This window comes from Gymnoscopelus microlampas (assembly GCF_963454915.1).
Source record: "Gymnoscopelus microlampas genome assembly, chromosome: 1".
Taxonomy (NCBI): domain Eukaryota; kingdom Metazoa; phylum Chordata; class Actinopteri; order Myctophiformes; family Myctophidae; genus Gymnoscopelus; species Gymnoscopelus microlampas.
The window spans coordinates 8851289-8870139 of record NC_139962.1 but is presented as its reverse complement, the minus strand read 5'-3'; the positions used below and the strand labels follow the sequence as shown (position 1 = coordinate 8870139).

The following is an 18851-nucleotide window of genomic DNA, read 5'->3' as shown; positions in this document are numbered from 1 at the left end:
GCTACACAACCAATAGCATTCATTCCCCACCCCCGCTCTGGTCCCAACCAATAGCATTTACAGTCTGTACAGTCTATGGGCGTAACGCTGTCCATTCTTTTTTTACAGTCTAGGGCAGTGTTTATCAACCCTGGCAATTCGGCCCAATTTGTGTGAAAAATACCCCCCCCCCACTGCCATTGCCTTGAGCTCATAGTCTGTCGCAGGCACAGCCAATCGACCCTCGCCCATAGGAATGCAAATGTTTGGCTTTGTCTTCATGCGGCCATCACATGTACTGGCTGGTACTCAGTCAGGAACGGGCCGATACGGCGTTCAGCAGATGCGCCAAAACGGGAAAAAATGGGGCTGTCAAAAACCCATGTTATTACCTGCCGCATGTCCAACAATAAAACACATACAGGCCTACTAACGTTGAATCCACTTAAGTGTACGTTTTCTTATAAAGTGCTTCTAAATCACTCCAGTTTGTTTGTGTCAACATCACCCGTGTAGTTTGGTGTTTAATTACTCCTCCACGGAGAAAATCGCTTGTAACTTCAAGCTGCGGAGCTGTCGATATAACTCGCCCCAAAACACCATCGCCCCCATTCCTTTTCGCGGACCAGCGGTTCTTATATTCCTGTATTTGTTTTACTGAGTATAAGGTTAGAAATAAGTTTAGGGTTAGCCATATTATTAGTTTAGCTGAGGTTACGTTTAGGAATAAGGTTAGGTTTAGGCATAGTTTAATGAGGTTACGTTTAGGAATACCAGGTGAATATCACCGGATTTCCCCGGGGTGACTGTTTTGGGGCGAGTGTTTTGGTGTTCGTCTGTAGTGGGCAACAGCGCATGCGTCCGCAATAATGCTATCAGGATCACATTATTAGATATTATTATCAGATATTAGAAGTATATTGGGTACCAAATATACTTACCAAAGAAGTTTTACTTTGGGAAGGTTTATATATTTGTAGGCCAAAGATTTATATATTTATAATGGTCAAGGTTTCTTTATACCTGCCCAATAATCTGTGTGTGTGTGTGTGTGTGTGTGTGTGTGTGTGTGTGTGTGTGTGTGTGTGTGTGTGTGTGTGTGTGTGTGTGTGTGTGTGTATATATATATATATATATATATATATATATATATATATATATATATATATATATATATATATAAACACACACACATACATCGTATATCTAGGTGTGCCCTGGGATCTTTTGGCTATGCCAGGTGTGCCTTGGCACCAAAAAGGTTGAGAAACACTGGTCTAGGGAGACACGCACCGATTGGTTAGGAGGAATAGTAATGTTGCAGAGAAGCCAGTGTGTGTGTTCCTATGGGAGATGAGTACATTATGCACTCTCCTCTCTCTCTCTGACAGTCTCTTGTTCCCACAACAAACTCATTATCAGCACATCAAGTGCAGCATAATTAAGCACACAGGCACCCAGGAGGAGAATACATTTGAGATTGCTCAATATATGTTGATCAAAAATAACTCCTGACCTCTTACTCACTGGTGTAAAGTTATTAAGTATATTTACTCGGTAATGCAATTTATACTAGAAAAAGTGCTCCTCGGAGCACAGGTCTCCACGGAGATTACCTGCTCGCAGACAGACGGACACACGGACGGACGGACGGACACACGGACGGACGGACGGACGGACAGGCTGTAAAACATAGTCTCGGCCATGCCTTTCGGCCTGGCGGAGACAATAACTATACGTGCCTGATTTAGGTACATTTTATTTTACTTAGGTAGTTTATACATTATACTTCTACTCCACTACAATTATTTGACGGCTTTAGTTACTATTTACTTTGCAGACTTACGCTGAATCTTCACAAAGTGGATTGCATTGTGTTGCATCACCGTCATTAACGTTGTCAATTTGACATTGGACCTGCTCCACAGGGAAACGTTCAGAGCGCTTTTTGGCGAGCTTCAGAAGAGGTTCAATATTCATGGATTTATGCATAATTATGTGGCTACGGCTAAATTTGTCCACACATCGAGTGCCATAGTGGTTAATACATGCATCTTTTATGACACAACTTTACAACTTTACATACAGAGCTGCAACGGGGGGGGGGGGGGATTGAACATTTGTCTTCACAAATATATACACTCAGCTCTCGTTTCACAGAAAATCTGTTTTTAATAATTTAGCTGATGGATTGAATATAAAGGAACATTATCATGAACAATAGCTAGCCTAGATCATAATGGCAGAGCTATGCATCGTAGTGCCGTACAGACTATAGATAGCTACATTAAAATAGTGTAGATACTTTTATACATTTTCCTTATAACAGAGTATTTCTACATTGTGGTAGACTATATTGCCACCACTGTAATAAAGTTGTCTTCCTCGCTCTCTTGAAGCTTAACGCCCACAGTGACATTAAGATGAACATTCATAATATATCTGTTACACTGTCAGATAAACAGTGATACAGTCATATTGCGTATCGTTGCCATTTTCATAATATGGAGTGTGCAGCGTTTCGCTGTTGGTTTGACATTTATGATGAGGGAGCTAGTGTTTATTTCCCTCCCGAGGGACAAGTTTAAACGGCATAATCTTCTATGTACAGCGCATGAAAGCCCCATAGTGTGTGACAGTGCATCTTATTTAAAGTCTTTGTTTTGGTTTATGTTTTCAACTTTAATCAGATTTTTCACGAGAACAAAACAAAACAACAACAGAGATGGAATGTCTTTATTCCACCTGGGTGACCGACCCCATAGAACAAATCGTTGCTGACGAGCAGAAACCTTCTAATCTCCATATTTCAACTTTTAATGTTTTTTTCGTAAATGAATACGCTACTTCATCATACAAATGCAGTCTTTGTTCATCTTATCTCTGTTTCCCTGTAAATATAAGGAGTCAACTGACTGAGACATTACATAGTCCCTGATGATTCACACCAGATCATTGAGATGGGTCTGGCAGAGGACTTGAGCTAATGAGCCACATAAAATATCATTTGCCAAACTGAATCAATAGAAAAATATAACTTCCCTCTCTCATCTTGTTGTAACTAAGACAGACGCTAACATTAAGTGACAGATTAAGCCACTATATGTCTGCGGACTTGTGCTTCAAACTGGTAGCAGCACTCTGTCGTCAATATACCGTCTCACCAACAAACACAAGTATTTATATACATCATTTTAAGCCTGGAACCAAGCCATCCAGGCTCCTGGTGAATCATGGCTATAAAACATTTGATTCTGTTTTTAAAAATTGCATTTATTAAGTATAGTATAATAGTATAATAATATAATTAAATATTCAAATATTTTTTGAAACAGAATCAAATGTTGTATGGTCATGATTCACCAGGAGCCTGGGCGGCTTGGTTCCAGGCTTAACATGTTATACAAATATGTTCGGAAATTTCTATGGGAAACTGAACAATAATGGGTTTTCTATCTATGGCACCATAAAATGGCCGCCACTGCTATGCCCTATAGCCCTGAAATATTTGTACAGCTTCCAAAGCTTTCAATAAACAGACCCTGCAACTAGTCGTCACGTTCTTGTTACTTTCTCCCTTTTTTCTCTATTGGCTAAAGGCCAGCCGATGAGGGGTCGCCAATGGCTTCCCATACTCTGAACCAAGCCCCCAGAACTGCGGTAGAACAGTGAAGCTTGCGTCGCCTGGTGGTCAAATCTGGGATTGCAAGACTATGGTAGCCAAGATGTAAACAACATTTCATGTCAGTCTTGTTTTACGTTACAGAACATGCAACAATAGATGATGACATTTACAAGACCTAGGCAACACCAATGGTGTAAAGTAACTAAGTACATTTACTCAAGTACTGTACTTAAGTACACTGTTGAGGTACTTTTACTTAGGTACTTACTTACTCCACTACATCTCAGAGGCAAATATTATACTTTTACTCCACTACAATTATTTGAAAACTTTAGTTACTAGTAATAAAGTTCTTAAATGCTACCCCAAAACAATTCTTTAACTCCAGAGGTTTTTATTCACTCCTTCACTCAGTAACATCCAAGTAGTAATGAGAATCATTTCCTGACAAACATCATCACATGATGACCAACAGGGCGCTCTCCTTCAGTGGAGTTTCTAACATTCTGCAATACAAAGCGCCCCCTTGTGGATCAAATCAAATACTGTCAGATCATAAACATTACACTAGTTACTTCCTAGATTTTGATTATTATTACAAAACATACATTACCCACTTCAGCCCTATATACATTTCGGCCATTTGTGAAATGGGACATACTGCATACTAATTATTTAATTAATTTTCCACCACTAGCTATAATCAAGGGCATACAGGGTTATCTTACCGTACTGTCTTACACTTCACCAATGTGTTTGAATCCTACCTCATGTCATATTGCATGTTTTAACTCTCTGACATTCATCTCTTTACGACAACAGCAGTAGCCTAATATGCATACAGTATACGTGTATACAGTATTCAGTCGGGGGTGTGTTTTGGTTCTAGCACCCTGGGCTACAGGGTCCCTTGGGCTAACAGCTGGGCTATCGGCCAACTGTTTCCAAATGCACAATTAATTCAATGAACCAAAAAGGTAAAACAAAAGGTCTTGACTTTTAGAAGTGCCCTTGTCTCGTTTTCCTGGCAGAGAATCCCTATGATTGTGTCCTTAAAATCAGGTTCACAGAGGATGTCACGTTCAATTGACATCATCAGGCCTCAGGCAGTTCAGTGATGCATAGTTGATCTAAGACTATTTCTCGCAAGCTTTGAAAATGCTCACCGCTTGCGTCGGTCACTGCAAATGTCAGGAATATTATGTGAACAGGGGTGTCACTTTGGGTCCCAGGGGACATTTTAATGCATTATTCTCTCCACCTCTGAACGTTATTTTCACATTAATCAGATTTTATATTGGCGCTGATGAGTGCATCTCAATCATTCAATAGAATACTCTGCCCCAGCCTGGTGTAGAAGAATAGAATACTGTGCCCCAGCCTGGTGTAGAAGAATAGAATACTCTGCCCCAGCCTGGTGTAGAAGAATAGAATACTGTGCCCCAGCCCACATGCCAAAAAAAGGTTGATGATGTCATTAACAACACTTTCCGGATCATAACTGGTTGCCTGAAGCCCACCCGCTGGTGTTTTACCTGCCAGAACAAGCAGGAATTTCCCCAACACCATGAATCTGTTAGTCTTTGTCCTCTAGATGATCTGGATGACCTGACCTCTCTCTCGCAAGGACAATCTAGCTTTTCTGTTAGATATACTGCAAAGCGTTTTGCCATTTCGTTTCGTCAGGTGGAAACCTTGTATATCCAAGTGCATTCCTTGGTTGATACTGCGGTTGGTAGGAATATATGTTTTAGCTAAATTCATAATAAGACATGAATATGACTTATATTACAAGGTGTGATTCATTTTAAAAGACAAGTATCAAGATAATCATCACAGTTTGTCTTTTTGCCTTCAGATCAAATTTCTCAAGATGGAGATGGAGAAAAAGACCAAAACCATCAAAGACTTACAGCAAGAGGTACGGTTTTACACATTTTAACATCATAAGGCTTATACTATGGTGATATTCAGTTCAATGATTCTGCACTATTGTAGTGCAGAATCACAAGTTGTCTCAACACACGTTACATGTAGAGCAGAGACCCAGTGTTGTTCCACAGGCCCGAGCAAGGCTTTTTTTTCATGACGGTAGCATGAAAATAATGAAATAATAAAATAACAAGAAACCTCAGGCAGAACCAGTCTCTAGGGTGGATGGCTATCTGCCTTGACCATGTCGGTTGGAGAGAGAGAGAGAGAGTGTGTGTGTGTGTGTGTGTGTGTGTGTGTGTGTGTGTGTGTGTGTGTGTGTGTGTGTGTGTGTGTGTGTGTGTGTGTGTGTGTGTGTGTGTGTGTGTGTGTGTGTGTGTGTGTGTGTGTGTGTGAGTGTGAGTGTGTGTGTGTGTGAGAGAGAGAGAGAGAGAGAGAGAGGGGGGGGGGGGGGGGGGGGGAGGGAGAGAGAGAGACACACAGAGGGAGAGAGAGAGAGAGAGAGAGAGAGAGAGAGAGAGAGAGAGAGAGAGAGAGAGAGAGAGAGAGAGAGAGAGAGAGAGAGAGACAGGCGGAGACACTGTGGACAGACAGACAGACTGTATCTCAGTGCAAACAACTGCGGATACAAGATACAAGCATCAGCGACCACAACAGTAACAGCTATAATGACTACTATTACTACTACTACTACTACTACTACTACTACTATCACTAATACTATTCCTACAACTATTACTACTACTATTACTACCACCACCACTACTGCTGCTGCTACTGCTGCAGCATAATGCCAAGGTTTCACCAAGCTTATATTAATATACAGTATAAGTAGAACATCATAGCAGCATCATTCATGCACACTGATGAATTATTCATGCTTTTATAAGGAGCTGGTCTAACATTAATCATATTTATTTATCCTATACTCTACTTCATTCTAATTTAATTGAATTCAATTGCTTGCTGGTTAGTTCCTCTTAGCAATAACTGCTTCCTAAATCCAAGATGTAAACACAAGGACAGCGTGCTGGTCTGTCATGGTGTTATTTGTATGATATTTTATATTCATTGATTCAGATTAAGCATTACAGGAAGCTACAGTATGTCTGATATCCACACAAGGAAAGGTGAAATTGAATGTCATTTCATAATTGTATGTATTGCAACTTTAAATGTGTATTGCAATATGTTACAGTACAGTATATTGGAGTAGAAATCTGACACAGACGTATTTAGAATCAGAACTAATTTTCAGCATTGTCTGACTGATTAATGGATATAATTAAAGAGTATATGATTAACAATATACTAAAACACATTAGCCACATGAGCCCTAAAGCAGCCCTATTCTGGGCATGTCATAATAGGCAAACATTAAGTGATTAAATGAAAAATAAATTGGGCTGAATCTTGAAAATGCCTTTATTTCTCTACATTAAGTTGTTTGCAACACATTGAAACGTCATCTGCTGACTTGGATGAACATGTCATTCCTATATGGTGTTTTAAATGTTCACAACCCATACAGTTTAGTTTAGTTCAAATCCCCTGCAGGGACTTATATATTGATACAGTAGAGTTATGTGATTGGTCACAAGGTTGAATAATAACCCTGGCTGATTCTTTGCAGCCTGTGTGATTAGAAAGAATAGTTGTGGGATTTTCTAATTAGTAAGCAGGCCAAATAAAGAACAACTGCTGGCTCACTGCTACTGATGCTACAGTCTTATAGGTGGAGGCCAGATGCCTTGGAGCAACACACTAATTAATTCAAATAAGAGAAGATTAAATCTGATGGTTGAACGCCATGCATGCAAGGATGCACAATAGGAAAGCAGCACTGTGTATAGCATTTATTTTAATAAATACATGGATTGTTTGTTTTGATTTCAGTATGATTAAAAAAGTATCCTTCTATACAGTGGTGTAAAGTAACTAAGTATGTTTACTCAAGTACTGTACTTAAGTACAATCTTGAGGTACTTTTACTTTACTGGAATATCTCCAGGTTTCAGTACTTTTACTTAGCCTATACTCCACTACATCTCAGAAGCAAATATTGTACTTTCACTCACTACAATTATTTGAAAAATGTAGTTGCTAGTTACTTTGTAGATTTCGATTATTATTACAAAACATACATTAACCACTTCAGCCCAACAGTACAGTATATACATTTCAGCTATTTGAAAATAGCCGCTCTACAAGCTGGTAGCTCTACAAGCTGGTAGCTCTACAAGCTGGTAGCTCTACAAGCTCCCGCGCTACGAGCTTGTAGATCTGCTATTTTTGAATAGCCAAATACATCTAAAAATGCCACGGATTGCTTCCCGGTCATTCTTTCACCGGGTTAATAGAAGAAAGTTCTGGCACATCCAATAGTTCCATTGTTCAGCGCGTTTGCAGTGCTTGCATTGGACCTCGGTCCCCTGGTGATACGCTTATGTAAATACGTGTGTCATCTGCATAATTATTTTGGTACTGGAACATTATGTAGTTGTTTTCCATAATGTGAGCCAGTGTGGACGCGTGTAGATGTAGAACAGAAGAGATCCCAGCATGGAGCATTGCAAAACTCGGCATGTCGTTTTTGTCCTCTCAGGCATGTAATCACCTAGATGGACGCAATGAAGTCCCTGTCCTTTAACCCATTAAGACCGGGAACGCATCTGTGTGTCATTTTTAGATTTCTTTGGCTATTCAAAAAATATCAGATATACAAGCTCCTAGCACGGCACCGAGTGCCGCGCTAGGAGCTTGTAGATCTGATATTTTAGAACTTTTTTTTTTTTTAAATGTGTGCAAATCTTTGAAATATATATTAAAGCGAACATTTGTAACTCAAATGATGCAGTAAGAAATGATGCCATGTGTTTAAGAGGATGTCATTGAAGACTGTAATAATATCAGTTCTGTGGTATGGTCTCTCTCTCTCTCTCTCTCTCTCTCTCTCTCTCTCTCTCTCTCTCTAAGTCATTACAGATTGGGGTCCATGGCCAAATACAAATAAGAATTTTGGGTCCTTGACATGAAAATGTTTGGGAACCACAGCCGTGGCATTGACATTTTTAGAGTCTTGGCTCTCTGTTGCTAGGGTTAGTGTTAGGTGCATTTCTACCCCGTCATGCGACTGCCATAGCATTGACATTTGTGAGTCTTGGCTCAAAAAACGGTCTTTATCAGATTTGAGGGTCTTTTCTATAGTGACATACAGAGAGGGGTCGTCTGGGATCTTCTCTGACATCTGTTGCAACCATGCTGACATTTAAGTGGCGGCTCCATCCAGGGAATCATGTGGAACATTCCCCTGCATCTACAATGAGTGTAACATGTCAGAGGAGATTCCACTGGAGCAACAAAAGCAAAGGTCACATGGATTTTGGCATTAAGGTATTATCCTGTAGAGACCACTCTGGTGCAGTTATATTGCATTCTTCTGAAACCTCCTGAGGTTATAGGCTGTTCTGACAATATAACCACATGATGGAGATTACCAATGACCCACAATTTCAGCCTTAGGGGGAGACAGGGGACAAAAGTAACAGGGGACAAAAGTAACACACTCAATAATTCTAATTAGAAATAAGCTAGAGGGGTGAGACTTCTCTCTGCCTAAAGTTCTTCTACTGTAAAACTAATCGTTTCAACTGTTGGATAATGATGAAAGTTGTGATAAGTGACAACTTTGCAATATTTCAGAAGCCAGTCGTACTCTTTGTTTACACCCTGCAGTCTCTCATTGTGGTTGTTTTATAATCTGTTTTCATGTTGGATCTAAGGCTAAATTGTGCCTTGTTGTCGGTGCAGGAAGCTTTATGACTGCAATCCTCTGTACAGTCATTATCAATGATTGGCTTTCATGGCTTATTATGTGTGTTTTGAGTCAGAATGATTTAGAGATAGACTTGTACCCTGCTGGGAGTCATCAGATTCTCACAGTGCATTGATATAGACAGCTCAGCCATGAGCTCAACTCTCTCTGCTCAGGTCTTTAGTGAGAAGTGGACTCCTGTTAACTTATTACCAGCCAAGACAGCATTGTTTTCACTCTGTGAAATGGCACAAATGTGGGCATGGAGACAATAATAATGATAATAAAGTGTGAAATACCACAGAAGTGGTTTTCAGTGTTTTGCTAGGTGCTTATGTGGAGAGATTTTTGCAGTCAGTAAACAGTACAGGAATGTACTTGAGATAAATTTGAGGGCCGAGTTTAAACACGTAAACCCTGCTACAGTAGCCTACTTGGTTAACATATTCTCATGCTCTCAAATTGTACTTTAGTGACGAGTTTGAGTCGTGCCATTTTGCAATGCTTCCTGTAGTCCCACCCACATTTGAATGCGGAAGAGCAGTGATCACTCCAAACTCGTAATAGTTTGAAGCATTCTCTAAAAACATTTAAAACAAGGCATGCGCGCCGCCAGAAGCGGACCTGAGCCCTGTAATGCAGTGGTTCTCAAACATTTTCATTTCAAGGACCCCCAAAAATATATGTATTTGGCCGCGGACCCCATCTCAAAATATTTTGTTCCAGGAACCCCAAGAAGCAAAGATTTGAGTTGCAAATGTTCGCTTAAAAAAAAATATATATATATTCAAAGATTTGCACACATTTTCATGATTTAAAAAAAAATAGTACATCTACAAGCTACCGCGCTATGAGCTTGTATATCTGCTATTTTTTTATAGCCAAAGTATAAAAGGTTAAAGTGGTTAAAATTATTGTGATGCTATATTAACACATTTAGCTGGGGACCCCCTGGAACCCCCACAATGACCCCTGGGGGTCCCCGGACCCCATTTTGAGAACCAATGCTGTAATGCACTCCCAAGCCAGCCGTTATGTGAGCGCGTGGCCAGGCCGAGTGGTGTGAAGTCCGCTTCTGATGACCCAGCCCGCGTTCGAGTTGCATACCGATTTAAATCATCCATCCTCACCAACATATGCGACGCGAATCGTGAAATGGGCGTGGCACTGTCAAATCTGTCCCAATTCGTCACCCGTTTGGCACAACGGGTGTGTTAAATGTTGGGGTGTGTTAAATGTTGTGTGTTAAATGTTGTTAAATGTTGGCTCGGCATGGAGAAGTTTGGGAGCTTTACTATTTTGGTCGGAGGCCTGACCAATCAAATGCTTCTTTCTGACTGACAGCCCTCAGGGCTGGCGTCTGCCTTGTGCTGAGGGCTGTGAGTCTCACATAACAAGCTACTTTCATGATCAGACGCACAGCGTCACGTCCCCTTGCGTTTGCCTCGGAGCTATAGTGGAGTAAAAGTATAAAGTATTGAAAAATGGACATACATATATGGTAAAAGTATATCCCAAACTCACCGGATATTACCCCTGTACGTGGAAACATTGCAACATTCCTGTCCCCCAAAAAGCCCAAAAGCCCACCCAAAAGCCTCACAGTGCTGGCAATGAAATCCCTTGAGAGGATAATTAAATCCCACATTCATCAACGTCACATCAGATCAGCTGGACTGTGTTCAGTTCACATTAAGGTCCTGGGAGGGGAGGAGATGACACCAAACTGGGCCAGAATTCTGTTTGCAGATGTCTCATCTGCATTTCAACAATACTGTCTCCAAACCCAATATGGCTGAAGCTGCTTGCGTGGGTAATGTGTGAAGTTGTGGGCAATTAGTTATAGAGGGATAGTCAGTGGAAGTGTCTATAATGTGAATTCCTGGTGCTTTTTTGTCAGAATGCCGATGGCTCCTTTTTGGAGAGGACCGTCACTCATCAATGTCACTTCTTTTTCCAGCCAACCATTCAAATTCAAGGAGAGGTTGGGCTACGTGGAAAAATGTCATCCGAAGATGAGTCGCTTCACAAAACAGATGCTTTGATCTGAAAGAGTAGTTATTGTAACCGTGGCGGAACAGGAGCGGCTTCATCACACCGACTATTAGTGATTAATATGAACCTATTATTAATATTAATATTTGGATAAAACTACCACTAAAACCCATCGTAATTATTTAAAGTTTTTATCGTGATCTGACAATGTCAGTGTGGGTTCATTCCCGACAGCCTGGTGCTGCTGTGTTTCACAGCCAGCGCTGCAGTTATCCGATAGATCAGCCTATTCTTCGTACCATGGTGTTGTGCGTTGAAAATATCAGACCTACAAGTTCACAGCACGTCGCAACGCGCCGCGTTGTGAGCTTGTACGTCTGCTATTTTTGAGCACAAATGAAGCTTTACACAGCTGCATCTCCTCCTAATCAGCGCTGCGTACGGGTGGTTCGCTCGGGTGTAATGATAAACAGAACCGGGGTCCCGAAGTGATAGAATATGAACCAAGCTGGCCCACTGGACGATAATAAAACCTGTCAAAACCAGAACTCGTATGGGTCGTGGATATTATACAAGCAAGCACAGTGACTGTCTGTCTGCAATGGATAAAGTGTTAGTGGCGAAAGTTGGTGACACACATTTCAGGCAACTAAGGCAAGTAATCAACCTCCCTTGCGCCATCATTCATGTATAACATTAACAAAACTAAACACAAGCTGTAGGTTTTGCATATTAAGGTTGAATGAGATGTAAAGGGCAAAACATATATTAATTTGTTTATTCACCTGTTTCCTAGGCTGTGTGTTTTCCACTTCCTGTCGATTTGATCCAATGAAATCCAATGAAACTGGTCAGATGACCAATGATATCCAATGAAATCGACAGGAAGTGGAAAACACACAGCCTAGGAAACAGGTGAATACTGACGTGCGATGTAGGCTACGGTGTCGCGCAGCAGTTCACTCACACTCACTCATGATTATCTTCTTTTTTTCCCCCGCGGGTCGCGGGCGGGTCGAGTCGTTGATTTATATATCGCTTTGCGGCGCGGGTTAAACCTTGAGATAAGCAGTGCATGAAACCTGAGCGCCACTTCACCACATTTACATTTTGACTCTGGGTTCAGAAAAACAGACCTGATGTCCCAGGATGACCTGAGAAGTCTGGAGGCTTCATGAAGATCAGACATGTATTTTGTCTCTAAACCATTCAATGCTTTATAAACCAACAGTGGTCATTTGAAATCAATTCTATGACGGACATGGAGACAGTGGCGGAATGTAACTAAGTACATTTAATTAATTACTGTACTTTTTTTTGGTATTTGTACTTTACTTGAGTATTTTCAATTTTCAGTACTTTTACTTCTACTCCACTACATCTCAGAGGCAAATATTATACTTTTACACTACAATTATTTTAAAACTTTAGTTACTAGTTACTTTGAATATTTTGATTATTATTACAAAACATATATTAACCACTTCAGCCCTATATACATTTCGGCCATTTGACCACTTTCTTGGTATTAGTAAGGACTAGAGCAGCAGTGTTCTGAATCAACTGCAGTCGTCTTTTTTTTATAGGGATACCTGCACAGACACCATTAAAGGTTTTGTCCAAATCCCGCTGAAACTTAAGTCCATTAATCCTTGATAGGTGATACTAGGCTGACTTTGTAATTGTCTTAATGTGGATGTTGAAATTCAGTTCAGAGACTACACCAAGGTCTCCTGCTAGGCTTGTGGTTTTTAACATTACCGATTGAAGCTGAGCTCTGACTTTTAATCAGTACTTCCTTTTGGCTCCAAAAACTGTTACTTCCGTTTTGTCTTGTCTTGAAGAAAGTTCTGGGACTTCTTCAATGCATTTACTCAATGCTTGTATTGTCACTGTCACTGCCATGGAAACCAGGGAGCTTCCCAGCCGGCCAACCATGTGCCGTGGGAGCTCAACACATGGGCATGGATCACGAGGTTGTCCCCACCACAGCAACATACGTGGATGTACTAAAGAAAGATGCCATGGTAGCAATACTAGATCTACCATTTTTTTTAAATCTTGAACATTTGTGCAAATATTTGAATATATATATTTTTGCGTCTCGGGGAGAGGGGGGGGGGGGTCTCGAACAACATATTTTGATGGGGATCGGCGGCCAAAAACATATAATTTAGGGGGTCCTTGACAAGAAGTTTGAGCACCACTGATATAGCAACAATAGACAAATTTAGACATTACATGTCTAAATTTAGTAAAGACATTTTACAGTTACAAATGTTCGCTCTAAAAATATATAATTTATATATTCAAAGATTTGCACAAATGTTCACGATAAAAAAAAAAAATAGCAGATCTACAAGCTCATAGCGCGGCACTCGGTGCCGCGCTATGAGCTTGTATATCTGCTATTTTTGAATAGCCAAAGAAATCTAAAATGACACAAAAAAATACACATGCATGGAGGATTCAGATGACTAGAAATGCTGCTGGAGGGTTCGTCTGAGGACGGCCTAGACGAGAGATAAACCCATTCATCTTGCTACAGATGTGCCACTTCAAAACTTCACATGTCCTGCCATCGCCAAGACAGTACATTTTTAGGGGATTCCCAGGGCAATAAGAGGGACAAAGAAGGGCATTTAAAATGCTGAATTATTTTGATGATCACTGCTTTTATGATGCTAATTAATTTGAGCAACTGGTCAAATCACCTTTCGCCTCATAATGAGTCTGACACCTTCTTAAACACACATTCTTTTGTTCTCATGTATATGGAGAAACAAATTTCGCAGCGTAGATCGCGAGAGAGAAAGACAATTTTCCAAATGTGGTTCCGTGGCCTAATGCATTACAAAGGTTGAGGATCGCCGATCTATTCCTTCTCTGTCGTTAACCTAGTTAATCTGATTTTCCTTCATCTGCCCTCCAGCCTCTCGGTCTGAAAAACAATACAATCAAATCAAAGCATCATATCAATGTGGTTTAAAACAATAGGCCTCCCTCTGATGATAAACAAACTAGCAAACAATGACCTCCACCTGACCTTCAAACCGTTGCCCTGCAGCAGTGGTAGAAAAAGTACTCAAATTCTTTACTAGTAAAAGTACCAATACTGCAATAGGAAAATACTCTGTTACAAGTAAAAGTCCAGAATTTAAAATGTACTAGAGTAAAAGTACATTGGTATGAAAATGTAATTAAAGTACCAAAAGTAAAACTACTAAAATATTTGAAAATAGCAGATCTACATGCTCACAACGCGATGCGACGCGTTGTGAGCTTGTAGATCGGCTATGTTCAAATAGCCTAGGTATAACATAGGGCTGACGTGGTTAATGTATGTTTTATAATGTGATAATATATGTATAATATATATATATATATATATTTGCCTCTGAGATGTATAGTAAAAGTATAGCAATTGGACACACTCCAGTAAAGTAAAAAGTACCTTAAATGTTTACCTAAGTACAGTACTTGCGTAAGTACTGTACTTACGCAAGTACACACACACACACACACACACACACACACACACACACACACACACACACCCACGCACATGCACACACGCGCAAACACACTCACGCACGCATGTGCATGCACGCAAACACACTCACGCACGCATGCACGCACACACACATTGTTCCTATTTCATGTCGTTCTATTTTATTTCACTTGAAGTACTCAGTGGTCATTTTTAAACGTCATTACGTCATGGTACACCTTGTTCTGACCTCCATGTGTCATGTCCTGTGTGTCATTGATTGGTATTTTTTCCCCCTTTTTTCCTAGATCTCTTCAGGGCATTTTATACTTTATTCAGATGCAGGACACTGAAGAAAGAGAGAGAGAGAGAGAGAGAGAGAGAGAGAGAGAGAGAGAGAGAGAGAGAGAGAGAGAGAGAGAGAGAGAGAGAGAGAGAGAGAGAGAGAGAGAGAGAGCGAGCGAGAGCGAGAGCGAGCGAGAGCGAGAGCGAGAGAGAGACTGTATGTAAGCTATAATGCATTATTAATTGCATTCTATGACTTGGTTTCCAGGGTGTGATATTTATGTAGTTCAGCGTGAACTCAGAGTGGTGTAAATATGTAGGATATTAAAGCTTTGCTGTTGCCGTAGCGATATGAGCATCACTGTCTCCATTGTTGCTACAGTCTCTGTTTATTGCTCTCAGGCCAAGCTCTCAGCAGGAGTTCACTCCTTTTATCTAATGCCACATTACTGTAACGGCCTGGCCTCTGTGCGTGTGTGTGTGTGTGTGTGTGTGTGTGTGTGTGTGTGTGTGTGTGTGTGTGTGTGTGTGTGTGTGTGTGTGTGCGTGTGCGTGTGCGAGAGGATGACTTGCAGAAAATGGCCTGGAGTCAGATTGGAACCCAGGCCAGTGCAGCACTAATGCACATGGTATTGCTTGCTGCGGTATCACTGGCGATGACAAAGATACAAAACTGTGTTTGTCCAGTAGCCTACTTATCTCGTAAACCAGACCAATCAGCATTATACAGAAATCTCCATATATGGGCATAAAGGGGACTGACAACAGGTACAACAGGTATTGGATAACCGGTTTTGGGGCATGCATTCATAACTTGCATCATTCCCAAATTGTGTGGTCCCTGTAAAGCAAAGAATGCCTTTCTCCGAAGCTCTATGTTCATGTCAGGATCTCACCAGAGTAGTGTTGGACAGTTTTCTGCTCTCATTCTGAGTCACTACATCTGAATGAATAGAACCTTTCCAGCTTTTCAAGTTCAATTTTTGTTTTCTGGAGATGGAGCTTCAGGAACCATAAACACGGAAGGAACGACTTCACCCAAACAGCAGCAGTAATGAGGTTTCCTCTCTCCTCTCTCAGGGTCCAGTGTCTATATAAACTCTGGGGGATTTCATTCACTCTTCAGAGCTCAAACAGTGCAGTTCTCCACACAGATATGGGGGTTTTGCACTGAAGGATTACAGCTCAAACAACTACAAGTTCCTCATGTAGTGGCATTGACAGTAAGCTATATATATATATATATATATATATATATATATATATATATATATATATATATATATATATATATATATATATATATATATATATATATATATATACATACAGATGTGCCATTTCAAAACTTCAAATGTCCTGCCATCGCCAAGACAGTACATTTTCAGGGGATTCCCAGGGCAATAAGAGGGACAAAGAAGGGCATTTAAAATGCTGAATTATTTTGATGATCACTGCTTTTATGATGCTAATTAATTTGAGCAACTGGTCAAGGACCTCTTCAAATCACCTTTCGCCTCATAATGAGTCTGACACCTTCTTCAACACACATTCTTTTGTTCTCATGTATATGGATGTCAACTTCTTTTCAGGGGCAAAACAGTGCATTTTTAAGGGCAGAACAGTGAGGGAAAAAATGCATTTTCAGGGCACTTTCAGGGAAAGAACAGTAACGTGTGAAGTTTTGAAGTGGCACATCTGTAGTTCCTCATGTAGTGGCATTGACAGTAAGCTATATATATATATATATATATATATATATGTATATATATATATATATATATATATATATATATATATATATATATATTAGGACAACTTTTTGAATTGTAACACAAACGGAAGCTACGATGCTTACACTGCAAATATTATAATAATGATTGTTTCTCATAGTGATTGTTGTGGCAGTTTTCCCACTGCTTTAGCAGCTCCTGCCTGCATCCACAGTCACTGTGTTGTCTTGTAAAGACCAATGAGAATCATATTACTCAGCAAGACGAGCGTTCTGGCTGAAAGCTTTGGCTCCATTTCAACCAGCATTGATAATACTGGTTGAAATGTTCAACTTGAATGTGAGCCAAATACAAGTACATTTTAGTCATAAAAGTCTTTAAAAGCCAGCATAGCATTATCTGTTACATACTGTATTTGGAATCTGGCTCGCGGTGGCTTGCATCGCTTACATCTCAGTGTTACATGTTTGTTCTGTTCTTTGATTATATTCTTCGTTTTATGTAAAGCACTTTGTCTAGATAAGTGCTCTACAAAGTGCATTATTATTATTACTGCTGTACCTGACAATGCTCCTCGTATTACGAGCCAACAAAAGCAGCATACTAAAGCTTCAGCTCTCTCTAAGTCTCGTCTTTAAATAGTCTTCCTGATTGCACAGTGGGATCATTTATTATAGTCTGATGAACTGAAATGTGTGCTTAGAAAAAATATATAGACTGCATACTTGATCATAATCAACAATTATTCTGTCCAGCACACGCTGGGTAAACCTTTTGCTGAATCGGTCGTGCCCGTTTTCATTGTCATCTCACTTAGATTGTCTTCTCTTAGAGCACCTTTTTATACGATTATGTTCATTGGATGAGAAGACTCCCACTTATAGCATCAACCTCGCCATGTCCTTTGTTTATGATGCATTCTTAATGGTACATATTAATATCATTCATGTTACAGTAGATATTTAATCTATACATCGATGATGTGATCACGTACAGAGACACTAATAGAACAGAAGACAATGGAACATAGAAGATAGATAGTCCCTTTGTGACCTATCTATCCTAACCTTGCAATCAATACAATTATCTCATCTGATTTCTGAGTGTGACATCGTTAAGAGAAAACAAGAATACATGAAAGCAGTGCTGGTGTGTGTGTGTGTGTGTGTGTGTGTGTGTGTGTGTGTGTGTGTGTGTGTGTGTGTGTGTGTGTGTGTGTGTGTGTGTGTGTGTGTGTGTGTGTGTGTGTGTGTGTGTGTGTGTGTGTGTGGCGTGCGTGCGTGATGTCTGGTTATAATAGTGCTGTTCTTGAAGCAGTCATTCATGAAGGACACTGCAGGAACACAGAGGTTCTGCTCTCTCATATTATCTCCAACAGAAGCGTAATGAAAATAATGACAGCCTTTCACAGTGTCTCCTTTATTTTCAAAGCTCCCAACATGAGCCACGCTTCAATGGAGAATAACACTTTGTGACGTGTGTGGCTCAGTGTCACTCATTCTGCATAATGTGCTGTGTGACATAATCCTGCATAATGTACTGTGACATGATCGTCTTTGTCGGGTGGAAACCTTGCATGTATATAACTGTTACTTTTCAAGAAATGGAAAAAAGGCAGTGGTGGAAAAAGTACCCAAATGAAAGTATCAATACTGCAATGTAGAAATACTCTGTTACAAGTAAAATTCAGGAATTCAAAATCTACTTGAGTAAAAGTACAAAAGTATTGGCATCAAAATGTCCTATTTCAAGTTTTCAAATGCATTAACATCTTTTGAAAATAGCCGATCTACAAGCTCACAATGCGTCGCGATGCGACTCATTGTGAGCTTGTAGATCGGCTATTTTCAAATGGTCGAAATGTATATAGGGCAGAAGTGGTTAACTCTTTGAAGGCCGCTGACTCGATAACGCGTCAATTGCTAGTTTGTTCAGTGTGCCGTCGACGCGTTAGACGCGTTGGACGTGCGTTCATTGTTTAATCTCTCATCGCGCTAT

General features: G+C 40.3%; 1 protein-coding gene across 1 annotated transcript in view; it reads left to right on the top strand.

Moving 5' to 3' along the window:
• Positions 1-18851, top strand: part of LOC311042652 (leucine zipper protein 2-like) — a gene marked incomplete at both ends in the record, with an annotated part of 179641 nt that overhangs the window by 128995 nt on the left and 31795 nt on the right. Inside the window, one exon of the mRNA XM_084053520.1 lies at positions 5463-5525. Coding sequence (XP_083909646.1) covers positions 5463-5525 — 63 coding nt within the window. The remainder of the gene's footprint in view (positions 1-5462; positions 5526-18851) is intronic.